Source organism: Nicrophorus vespilloides, unplaced genomic scaffold, assembly GCF_001412225.1.
Source record: "Nicrophorus vespilloides isolate i.1.1-1 unplaced genomic scaffold, Nicve_v1.0, whole genome shotgun sequence".
NCBI lineage: Eukaryota > Metazoa > Arthropoda > Insecta > Coleoptera > Silphidae > Nicrophorus > Nicrophorus vespilloides.
This window is the reverse complement of record NW_017095762.1, coordinates 54,813-67,552: the sequence shown is the minus strand read 5'-3', so window position 1 is coordinate 67,552 and position 12,740 is coordinate 54,813. Positions and strand designations below refer to the sequence as shown.

The 12,740-nt window shown below is 32.8% G+C and overlaps 1 protein-coding gene across 2 annotated transcripts; it reads right to left on the bottom strand.

Annotated features, from left to right (window-relative positions):
* Positions 1-10,035: 10,035 nt before the first annotated feature.
* Positions 10,036-11,838, bottom strand: LOC108562585. 2 transcript variants are annotated; one of them, XM_017920984.1, is made up of 7 exons: positions 11,525-11,838; positions 11,135-11,454; positions 10,929-11,081; positions 10,730-10,871; positions 10,525-10,679; positions 10,418-10,473; positions 10,036-10,343 (listed from the first exon to the last, which is right to left on the bottom strand). In XM_017920984.1, the coding sequence occupies exons 1-7, from the start codon at positions 11,687-11,689 to the stop codon at positions 10,069-10,071; spliced, it is 1,266 nt and encodes a 421-aa protein (XP_017776473.1). In that variant the 5' UTR covers positions 11,690-11,838; the 3' UTR covers positions 10,036-10,068. The 2 variants fall into 2 exon arrangements, with proteins under 2 accessions (XP_017776473.1, XP_017776481.1); XM_017920992.1 differs by having other exon boundaries at positions 10,036-10,331.
* Between the last annotated feature and the right edge of the window lie 902 nt (positions 11,839-12,740).

Genomic DNA, 12,740 nt, shown 5'->3' with positions numbered 1-12,740 from the left:
TCGGACTTTTTCACCATTACCAACGGCATTAAAAATACAATATGATTATCATAAGCAGATATATAAAACATTGCTAATTTATTCAAATACAATACAAGCTTAGAGCTTGAATATGCACATGATGATATATTCGACTTGAATAGAAATTGCAATAATCAATTATTATTATTGCTTATTATAAAACCTATAGTACTTTTTCCTAGCAAGTATAGAATTTAATGAAAATTTCAATATTTTCCCACAATTGTTATAAATTGCTTCAATATCATTAAAAAATGTATAAGAAAAATTTAAACGTTTAAAATTGACGTAAGATATTTGACTTTTCACTCAGTCCATAGGCGTCCACGAAAAATTTTCTGGGGCAGACAACCCGAAAAGCGCCGTCCTTAACGTGTTAAATTGGATTAACAGTAAAATTTGTTAATATTCAAAATAATCGTAAGAAAAACAATTTTGTTTTTTACAAAATATTCATTTAATTCAAGAACAAAAGTTCAAGATTATAAATCACTTACATTCTTTTTTTGTATAGTTAAAGATTGTTACAAGAAACAATTTTTTATGAATATTCTGTATGATTATGATTACATCCGTTTAAATCTAAGTTAGTTTTGCATGTTTAACATTAGTAAAAGTCTAAAAATTTAGCAAAAATTACATTATTTCCTGAATATTTCTTAATATTCTATTAACATGATAAAATATCAAATTTAAGAAGAGTTTTCTGTGGAAATGTTATAAGAAATTAGTTAAAGAAAAGATTTATGAAAATGCAGTAAAATAAAATGAAAAATGTCGTTTTTTTTTCATTTTCACTTCAGATTTTCAAGCGAAATTTTATATAAATAATTAATATTAAGTTTAAAAATTTATTGATTTAATGCACTAAAAATGATGTGAAATAACTTGATTTTCACATTATTTAGATGAAAGGATAAAATTTTAGTTTCTGGCTAATAATGGTCTCTATGGAAACGGCCCAAAGTGCACTAAAATTAAATCCCAAACTGTCCGCAGGAATCTGGTTGAGGTGGTTAAAAGTTTGCTACTATTCGAATAGTTAGAAAACTTCTTTGTTTTTGTTTAATTTGTTCTAACTGCTCGTTCCCAAACGAACGATCATCGGTAAATGCGATACAATTTCGGCGGCTTCGCTATTTTTTCTTGTCCACCATTACCATCACCATTTACCACCCAACACTACTACTTTGTAAACGACGCGCCTCTCATTGATAATATAACACCCAACTATCGTGCAAACGACACCTAAAGACAACAGCTTCCACAAAAATTACATCACACCACATCATCATCTTTTCGTGGCATTCCGCAATTCATCCGAATCGCGTGCATCACGTTTAGAAAGTTAAAAAAAGTCTTATCTGCGAAGATTTAAAATTCGGGACTGCGCGCGTCTATCAAATACAGTAGAACCTCGCTTAACGAGCAAAATGAATTGTAAGAAAAATGACTCGCATAACGAGTGACGATGAAAAGAGATGCCCCGGAATGCGCGCCTTCTAAATCATTCTTAAAACTTGTGTAAACATATTATGTGTATTTTTTGAATATGTTTCACTATACAAGTGCAAATACGAGTACAAACCTCATTAAGCGTTGTTACAATTAAATAACTATAATTTTGGTTGCGATAATTTTTATAGTTCTTAACTATTACCTAATAATAATAATAATAAACAAATGATGAAACACTCACTTTATTCAAAATGAAAACACTTTTACGCATTGCAAGATCTTAAACTTAAAATCGATTGAATTTAAAATTACTTTTTTTCTGTTTATGGGTCTAGTGTGGAGTAATGTGAAATGAAGAAATCAATCAAATGCGCATTTATTAATTTTAATGCTCTTTTCTATATAACGTCCTTCTCTCTCTCTCTCTCTGTCTTCATCCTAATTCGGTTCACTAAGACTAATCATCTCGCTCTGTGTTGAGAATGCAGTAATTACCTACCACATCACGAGTTATAGATGCAGGTAGTAATACTTTCTCAATGATTACATAAAGAGCTCATGACATTATTGAGTCATTAATAATTTTGAAACTAATAATTAATAATGTTAGATTATATTGGTTAAATACAATACTTGGCAAGATAATGTTGTAAGAATTGGTGGGTTTTCGGTTGCCAAATCTGAATATCTAAAAAGGTGTAATCATTTCTTTTTTTCACTTAGTTTAAACGACTTCTTTGATCTTTGTTGAATAACGATTTTTTTTTTGGAAACGCCTATGAAACTGTCTGAATGGTTCTTGAGTTAGTTAAGTCTTAGTTCCGTTCCCTATCGCTCGAGGCACTTACATAAAAATGTTAATAATCCGCAAATTGCGCAAAATCTTCGAAAGAAATTCTTAGAGAGATGAAATATAAAAAAAATGTGTATATGAAAAAGAGATGCAATTTCATAAAGTGCTCTCGCGTAAGAAAACTTGAAGTGGGTCAAGTTGGATAAGTATGCACGAACCGATTAAGAATTCGAAACTCTTTTGATCTTTCTGCAATTTTTGTTTTGTTTTGTTTCTTTCTTTCTTTTTCATGTTAAATTTAAACTCGCATTTCCTTCAAGATATCTTTCGTCCTATCTATACGTTGCCATGACATTGGTTTTGAGTTATATTTAAACGTTACAACTGTCATTTTAAGTACTCAATTTAAAAACAAATGTTTGTTCTTGATTTTTCAGATAACGTAAGTAGGTGTTAAAACAAGCAGTCAGGTTTTTTCTTTTTGTTTATTACTTTTTCGTGTTTAAATTAATCTAGAATTTCCTTCAACATATAAAGATATCTGCAATAAGTGTATCCAAGTTTTAAGCTTTCATAAACCATATTAGAAGAAGACAACGCAAACTCAAAAAGTCCTAGGTCACAGTTAGGACAAGTCTGATTTACACGTTGCCATAACATTGTGTTTGGGTTATATTTAAAGAAGGCAACTGTCATATGAAAATAGCTGTCCAAGTTTCCATAGTTTATCCAAGTTTTAAGCTGTCTTAAACCACATTAGAAGAAGACTATGTCCAAGTTTCCATAGTGTATCCAAGTTTTAAGCTTTCATAAACCACATTAGAAGAAGACAACGCAATCTCAAAAGGTCCTGGGCCACTGTGGCCCGCGGGCCATAGTTAGGACAAGACTGATTTACACGTTGCCATAACATTGTATTAGGGTTATATTTAAAGAAGGAAACTGTCATTTGAAAATAGCTATCCAAGTTTCCAAAGTGTATCCAAGTTTAAAACTTTCATAAACCACATTAGAAGAAGACAACGCAATCTCAAAAAGTCCTGGGCCATAGTTAAGACAAGACTGATTTACATGTTGCCATAACATTGTGAAGACAACGCAATCTCAAAAAGTTCTGGGCCGCATGCGGCCCGCGGGCCACTGCTTGGACAAGTCTGATTTACACGTTGCCATAACATTGTGTTTGGGTTATATTTAAACAAGACAATTGAAAATAGCTGTCATTTAAAAATGTTTGTTCTCGATTTTCCATTAGGTGTTAAAACAATTGATTCGAAAGATGAAACAAATGAAATTTGACAATTTCGCTAAAATCCATTTGCGCAACTATCGAAAGATAAACAAAAGAAGAAAAGAAGAGTTACGGTTTATCAGTTGTTTAGTAAACCGCGCAGTTTCTAGAATGAAACCTAGTATCAAAAGCAAATATTGACGTATTAGCGGGCAATGTTTATTATTTAACTTATGTTTACGATAATTGATTTATACGAGATTATAAGTGATTCGTATATTTCCACTTAAAAAAATTGCAAAAAAAAACACTATTGACTTATGATTTTATACCAACAACAATTTCAATTTATAACAGTTAATTATTTAATAACGCATTATATATTTTTTTATAACCTATTGAAAACTAGTTGATCATTGGAAATAATTTCTTATTTTTTTTTTATAACATATATGAAATACCGAAAAAAAAACTCTTTTTTTAACACGAAATCTTCTAAATCTTTTGTATATATTAATATTGAATCACTTTAAATAAATCAACGTTTGATAGTCTTAAGTTATTGGAAAGCTAAAAAGGAATTTGCATTAAGTTATACAATGATTTCGTTATGTTAATGATATGATATTTGTTGAATTCCTTAAAAACATTATAATAATTATAAATTAAATGATAAAAAAAAAAGTACAAACCAGTTTTTTCATCATTTCCTCATTAGTTTTAACTACATCGATTTATTTTAAACAATCGTACGTTAATTGGGGGATTTTATAAGCGTGAAAGAAAATTGTTGTAATAAATTGCGGTGAAAACGTTTTGTCTAGATTTCATTTTTATATACATCAAACTTTTACTTTCTTTACAACAATTTCCGTTAATCGTAAAACAAATCTCGTGGCAAATGTGTAAAGTCGTATATTTTTTTAAATTAATAATTTATAATCTAGATACAAATGAAATTGAAATGTTGTTGAATTTAATATTAACTGTCAATTCATACGTCAAAATAAACTGTGATTTTTTTTGCTTCTATTGTTTCAGTTCATAAAATTATAATTGTTTTATTTAGAAACAACTTTTTAAATGTAGTTCAGTAGTAAGAATGTTAATGATGCATCGTTGTTGTTGTTTTTGTTAAAAAAAAAAGGGAAATTAGATGAATGTTATGAAACACAATGGTTTTGTGTTAACGTGACTTTGGAAACGTCAGAAATTTGGCACCTTTCACCGATGAATCACTTAGCAGAGGATGATTGACCCCAGATTAGATTATCAAGGTCATTCGTTGACACTCGTCGGAGCCCAGACACTCGAGATGTCTGGAATGAACCAACTTTTGCAAAATAAATATTTGCGCAAAAGAGGCGTACAAGTGCGAGAACCTTGTACAGTGCGTGTACAGGATGCACCTATATAAGGATAATCTGGACGCAACCGCATTCTGAGCAGCTCTTGTAGACATGATTTGAGTCTCAATGTTTTTGACACATTGTGAAAAGGATTTTTATTGCATCAGATTGAAATTTTATGTATATTCATTAATTTTCTAAATTCCGAGATTTTAATGCAAATCCATCTTGGATTGGAAGAAAGCCGTCTGTCTAAATGTGATGTAAGAGGTCCGATGTTGTAAGGATCTAGAAAAACAAAAAAAATTGATGTACGTTATTGGTTCGATTCGTTAGGGTCGCGGTGTGAACTCATTTATACCGGTATTTATCAAGTTCGTCTCCTCGAGCTTCTTTGGCTGTTGACCGAGTAACCGAAAGAATGAACGAACAAGAAAAAAAAAGAAGTGAGAATACACATGTGGCCCATGTAAAGAAAGTGAAACTTTTTCGGGGCGACTGGGTCAGGTGACGGCCGCCACCGCCGAAGACGTTTTGGTCGTCCTGGAGACTCGAGACTTTCTTCTTTTTTCCATCTCAAAGGTAACGTAACACAATTGAAATGTTTGCGGAGTCTGTGATGTGCGTTTGCACTCGCACGCACTCGCGACTCGGACTCGAATTTTAATACGGTCCACACGATATTTGCGAAAGGACTGCACAATGTTTGCAGATGGAATTCGCGGATGAAGCAACCAAGTGCATTTACTTTATACAAATATTTAGTTCCCAGATATCGAGGGTTCAGTCAAGTCAACTCAACTCAACTCAAGTCAGTACGTTCGATCCGTATTTGGCGTTTCCAGGACGACGTTTTCAAAATGCTAATTGCGACAGCGACCTTAAACGAAACGCGAAGAACTGCATGCGCTTGGACAACGCTTTTGTTTTCCATCGTTGCCCAAGTACAATAATAAAGAAAATAACATCCAAATATTTATACTATTGTGTGCATCCTGATCATGTTTATTTATTTCTACGTTCGCTTACCTAATACTACTTGACGTATTGCTAATTACGGAATCTTCTTTTCTTTCTTCTATAATATATTTTTTGTGGTTGGCAACAAGAACGTTATCCAATTAAAATCGTATTTCATATTTTTTTTAATATTAATTTATTAGCATCTTGTGCAACATTTCTACATTTGATAATACATTTACTAATACACAATTCCATGTGCAACAACTGACATTTCGTCTTTGATCACGTCGATTTCTTTTATTGATAATTTATCCATAAGTATCTACTATTAAATCAAGCACTTTTCTAAATAATTTGTACTTTACGTCTAGAAAGATTGAATAGTAAAATAAATGCAATTATTCAAGGACGATCTTTGTATTTAGCAATAATTTTGACATATTTACAAACGTCAAGTTGACAACTATACAATTAATGTGACAGCATTATGACTCGCATAACGAGCATTTTGCTTAACGAGCAAAACGAATTGTAAGAAAAATGACTCGCTTAACGAGCGAAGTTTCGTATAACGAGTGACGCGAAGAACTGCATGCGCTCGGACAACGCTTTTGTTTTCCATCGTTGCCCAAGTACAATAATAAAGAAAATAACAACCAAATATTTATACTATTGTGTGCATCCTAACCATGTTTATTTATTTCTACGTTTGCTTACCTAATACTACTTGACGTATTGCTAATTATACAATTACGGAATCTTCTTTTCTTTTTTCTATAATATATTTTTTGTGGTTGGCAACAAGAACGTTATACAATTAAAATCGTATTTCATATTTTTTTTAATATTAATTTATTAGCATCTTGTGCAACATTTCTTCATTTGATAATACATTTACCAATATACAATTCCATGTGCAACAACTGACATTTCGTCTTTGATCACGTCGATTTCTTTTATTGATAATTTATCCATAAGTATCTACCATTAAATCAAGCACTTTTCTAAATAATTTGTACTTTACGTCTAGAGAGATTGAATAGTAAAATAAATGCAATTATTCAAGGACGATCTTTGTATTTAGCAATAATTTTGACATATTTACAAACGTCAAGTTGACAACTATACAATTAATGTGACAGCATTATGACTCGCATAACGAGCAAAACGAATTGTAAGAAAAATGACTCGCTTAACGAGCGAAGTTTTGCATAACGAATGACGATGAGAAGAGAAGTTAAAACTTGTTAAGCGAGGTTCCACTGTATCTAAATTTAGTAATTTAACAAGTTATTATTGAAAGTATCACTATAATTTTTCCATAACTTAATAATCGTAAATATTTTTTTGATCGCAAATTAATTACCTAAAACCAGAAAAAGTTTTATGGTTTAAATCATCGCTAATTGCAATGTTATTACAATCCACCGAAACTGTATTTTCGTTGCTCCAGTAATTCCTATATCGGTTACGTTAATAGCGCATTGTTTCCTTTAATGGAAACAATAGAATTGGGAATTTAATGAAAGACATCAAAAAAACATGTTTTTTTTATATTTCATTAAACCACTTTTTCTTTTCTACATTATTTCCTAAATATTTCCAACTACATCAATTTATTTAAAACAATCATCATCATTTTCTTGTTAAATTTACAATATAAAATATAACTAAGTTGAGTTTGTCCAAATTGTAATCTTCATAATTTGGAATTTGTAAAAATATTATTTTAATTTAACTTTTTCATGAATCTTGATGTTGATTCAGTTGACATAGTTTGTTGGGTCTAGAAATGTATGAAGAGTTAAGAGAAGAATTGTGTATATTGGGATGAAAGGGAATCCGAATGATTCTGTTCAGATCTCGATTGTCTCGACGCTGCTTCGAAGTGGGTTAGGTCAAAGCAAACTGTTCTCCGGGTGTTGCGAAAGGCGTGCGCGATTCCGATGCATTCTGGCCGTTACGCAACTGCCGTCGGTTGCCCAATTGTAAATTTATCAGCGGCTGACACAATCGGAACAAATAGATTACTTCAAAGGTAAACACTCGTCGCGGTCAATATTTAATGTAAACTAATTAGAAATTGCAGAAAATCTTTGCAGTATCTTCAGTGCTATACAACCAGCTCAATGTGACAAATTACTTGTCAAGTTTCACATATAGTGTTTGCGATACGCGTAATCTCCATGACTACCATAGTTTGTTTTTAAAGAATTTGAATTTATCGCAATACTTGTCAAGTATTTGTGTAAGAAGGACTTACTTGCATTCAATTTAGTCAAATTTGGAAATCAGATATTTGAAAAGTCTAGTTTAGGCTATGTATGCCATACGTGTAATCACCATAGTTGTGTTTTTTAAAGAATTTGAACTTATCATAATACTTGTCAAGTATTTATATAAGTAGGACATAATTGCAATCAATTTAGTCAAATTTGGAAGTCAGAAATTTGAAATCTCTAGTTTTGCATATGTTTGCGATACGCGTAATCTCCAAGACTACCATAGATTGTTTTTTAAAGAATTTGAACTTATCGTAATACTTGTCACGTATTTGTATAAGTAGGACTTACTTGCATTCAATTTAGTCAAATTTGGAAGTCAGAAATTTGAAATGTCTAGTTTTGCATATGTTTGCGATACGCGTAATCTCCAAGACTACCATATATTGTTTTTTAAAGAATTTGAACTTATTGTAATACTCGTCAAGTATTTGTATAAGTAGGACTTACTTGCATTCAATTTAGTCAAATATGGAAGTCAGACATTTGAAAAGTCAAGTTTCACAAATGTATGCCGCATAGTCTCCAAGACTACCATAGTTGTGTTTTTTAAAGAATTTGAACTTATCGTAATACTTGTCAAGTATTTGTATAAGTAGGACTTAGTTGCATTCAATTTAGTCAAATATTTTAATAGTGTAGTTTAGGATATTTATGCGATACGCGTAATCACCATAGTTGTATTTTTTAAAGAATTTGAACTTATCGTAATACTTGTCAAGTATTTGTATAAGTAGGATTTACTTGCATTCATTTAGTCAAATTTGGAAGTCAGATATTTGAAAAGTCTAGTTTCGCATATGTATATCATACGTGCAATCTCCATGACTACCATAATTTGTTTTTTAAAGAATTTGAACTTATAGTAATACTTGTCAAGTATTTGTATATCTTTAATTTGAAAGTCTAGTTTCGCATATGTATGGCATACGCGTAATCTCCATGTCTACCACAGTTTGTTTTTTAAAGAATTTGTACTTATCTTAATACTTGTCAAGTATTTGTATAAGTAGGACATACTTGCATTCAATTTAGTCAAATTTTGAAGTCTAGTTTTGCATATGTATGTCATACGCGTAATCTCCATGTCTACCATAGTTTGTTTTTTTAAAAATTTGTACTTATCTTAATACTTGTCAAGTATTTGTATAAGTAGGACTTACTTGCATTCAATTTAGTCAAATTTGGAAGTCAGATATTTGAAAAGTCTAGTTTCGCATATGTATACCATAGTTTGTTTTTTAAATAATTTGTACTTATCGTAATACTTGTCAAGTATTTCTATGAGTAAGATTTGCTTTCAATCAATTTAGTCAAATTTGGAAGTCAGAAATTTTAAAAGTCTAGTTTCGCATTTGTATGCAATACGCGTAATCTCCATGACTCAAACTATGGTTTTGAAAAAATTGAACTTATCCTAATACTTGTCAAGTAAATCCTACTTATGCAAATAATAAGTAGGATTTACTTGCATTCAATTTAATCGAATATGAAATTTTGAAAATCATGAATAAAAGTTTAAATATCTTTGCTCACAGTTTATAAAACATAACAAATAATTATAGATATTTACAAACAAAAAACTTGCTACATAAATATATAAGGTTCAGAATGCATTGACATTTGCTATATCAGGATAAACAACAAAGTTTTTGCTAATTCGAAATACTATAAATATAATTTAGTTGTACGTAAGATGCACAAAAGAAATAAACGTTTGATAATCTCTTTGTATGTTAAAAGCAGGTGTTGTAGGTGCAAAAGCTAAATTAACTGTCATTATTAAAAAAGAAATGAATGATACAACAAATTAGGAAAAACACCGCTTTAAAAATTTCCGAAACAATAAAGCGTTAATTGCTCTTTGATTGGAGGGAATTGGAAGGTAATGAACACTTTATTTTCAATTAAATCGATTCGAGTAAAAAAAAGATCCGCTTTAGTTAACGTATCGTTTATGCAACCAAACTATCAATCGTTCTTCTTGTTTTCATCTTTATCCTCAATCTCGACGCTATCCTCAAACGGTTCAGGTGCTGATTCCATCCTATCCTCGAGCAACGCTTTCGCCGTCTCCTCTTTGTACTGTCTCTTCTCTTCATCTTCGTCCTCGGAGTTTTCTTCGGAGGATGAACTGATTTCCTCGTCAGAATCCCGCTTGTCTTCGGATTCTTCATCCTCCGAACTCTCGGAACTACTTTTCTTATTCAGTTTCCTCCTGATAGCAACCATACCTAGAAGCGAGGCTACGAGGTAAAATCACAATCCTTAGACACAGCAAACGAACACAGACACGCTAGATGCAAAACACCAAACTTACATTTCAACGTCTGGATGAGAACACCACGGTTCTTGGGTCTCCTCTTCGATACTAATCTAAACAAGATTATATTATTTGCGTGCGAAATGTGTTGACTATATACTCACTCGGCTTGACGCACTTTGATCTCGTTATGGAGGATTTTCAAATTGTACGCGTCGTCGTCTCTGATAGGAAACAGTGAAAATTCGATGAACGAATCCGCGAAGGATTCTTGTCCGATCGTGTAATAAATCCAATGGTATCCAAATTTGTATAAGGGCTGCAAGAAAAGTTGAATTACTTATTCGAATTACCAATTGAAAGTCTTACGTTGTTGAACGTTTCGATGACCCAAATGGCGATCAAAAGTACCAAAAGCAGTGTCAGAGGGACTGTAATAGTGCTGGACGTGATGCTCATGGCTAAAGGTACGATTAGGAAGATCGGGATCAACAGAAAGTGAATAATTCCACTGAAAATACGTATTTAATTATGGAGGAGTGGAAAGTTTATTTTAAGTTATACTTACAAAATTGCTAGGAAGATGAAGAAGACACTGTTGATGAATAATTTGGAAGTTTTTTTCTTGATGTTACCGGAAGCAGTGAGCGATCTTAGAATATCGAAGGAAAATCTGTAGAGACTGACGAGTCCCATGAAACCCCAGAAGAATTCCAGTCTCCTAAAATTCCGAATTCAAAATTAAGATTGGCTGAGAATGTTGTCTTGTTTTACCCTGTGTGGAAGATCAGAAGAGGAAGCAACGAGAGTAGAAAGTTGGAAGTGGACATCGCATTTGGACCTAATTTGATTAAATCCCAGATGCCCGAGTGGAAGAAGAAGCTTCCAAACAAACCTAAACCTAACACAACGTGATGAGGTATTTGACCAACATCTTTAAGAATGTGCTTCCTGAAGCTATCGGCTTCTACCTGCACGCTACTTATGCTAGCCAAACAGTACACGAAAGATGTACCATAGAACCCACAGTACCATAAACCCTGCACCAATCTCTTCCTCGTAAACGTCTTGTACTGCATCTTCCTGAGCAAAACCTGAAATTTCAAAAACGTTACCAACGTAAGAATCGTGTCACCATCACTGACATTCCGAAGCTCCGCTTACATTCAAATACTGCTCGAAGACGAAATGCAGGAGACACCACAAGACGAAGACCCATGTCAGAGCGTTTCCCACCGCGTTGCTGTAGTACTTCCCGATGTACTTGTCTATTATCCGAGGGATGCATGTTAGCTCTTTGGAGAGGAACGCGTTCACGTATTTAGACATTTCGCTGAAAATAAACGCACGCCCGATCGATTTGCGCCGCCCTCGGAGCGCATACAGAGCCAATGATCGCTGATCCCACCGACCTACCCTGCGCTCTTTAGTTTCTTCGCGTTGGCAACGGGTCGAAAATAAATTGTTCTCGTTACGCAACGCAAATCGAAATCCAAAATAGACCGCTCGAATAACAAACAAAATTTTTTCAGCTGAAAAATAAAATAAAAAATCATTACACTAATCAAACGCATCTACAGTTTCATCACTGACAATCAAAATAAACTCATAAATACGCTAGATTCAATCAACTTAAACTGAACATTGCATAATTGGTTGCATACCTTGAATACACATTCAATTACTTCGAGCTAGGCAACACTTATTTCACATTGTGCTAACCATAAACAAACTATCAGGAAATAATTTCAACCATAATTTCAGCAAGAAAACTCTAGCAACCATGCATACTAAAAAGTATCACTTAAAGCATCCATTATCTTCTACTTTCCACCACCTTTCTCATTTAACTTGTGCCGCCGCGTTCTCAGTAGGAACTAAATGTAACAACATAGGATGGTAATATAAACAATTTTCCAAACCAGGACTCGGCTGTTCTGTACACTTGGACTTGGACTAGGCCAGCGTTTTCCAAACTGTGAGGCACACCTCCCAGGGGAGGCGTGGACTAGTCTAAGAGGAGGCGCGAATATTAGTAGCAGTGAGCAATTTTCCTAATATCTGCTAAAGTATAGAGACATTCCTGTGCTCTTATCCATATTGCTGTAATACGCGTTCAAAGTTGAAAAATTGAAATTAGAACTTAGAAAAAGCAGTGTTTTCACATTTCATTGATTTACTCGAAAACTATAATAGATAGAATGAATCCAATATATGCATATGAAAGCTGAATGTTTAGGGAATCCAGCAATTATAGATACATTCCTGTGCTCTTATCCATATTGCTGTAATACGCGTTCCTTTTATGAAATGGAGGGGGTTGGGAAGGCGCCAATGATTACATACTTTTGAGGGAGGCGTAATAACATCAAGTTTGGAA

Excerpts from the sequence above, each read along its gene's own strand:
- LOC108562585 (XM_017920984.1), bottom strand. The coding sequence starts at position 11,689 with ATGTCTAAATACGTGAACGCGTTCCTCTCCAAAGAGCTAACATGCATC. Across the intron at positions 10,680-10,729 it reads TCATCGAAACGTTCAACAAC|CCCTTATACAAATTTGGATA; the intron begins GTAAGACTTTCA and ends CTTTTCTTGCAG. Across the intron at positions 10,344-10,417 it reads TCTCATCCAGACGTTGAAAT|CCTCGCTTCTAGGTATGGTT; the intron begins GTAAGTTTGGTG and ends TTTACCTCGTAG.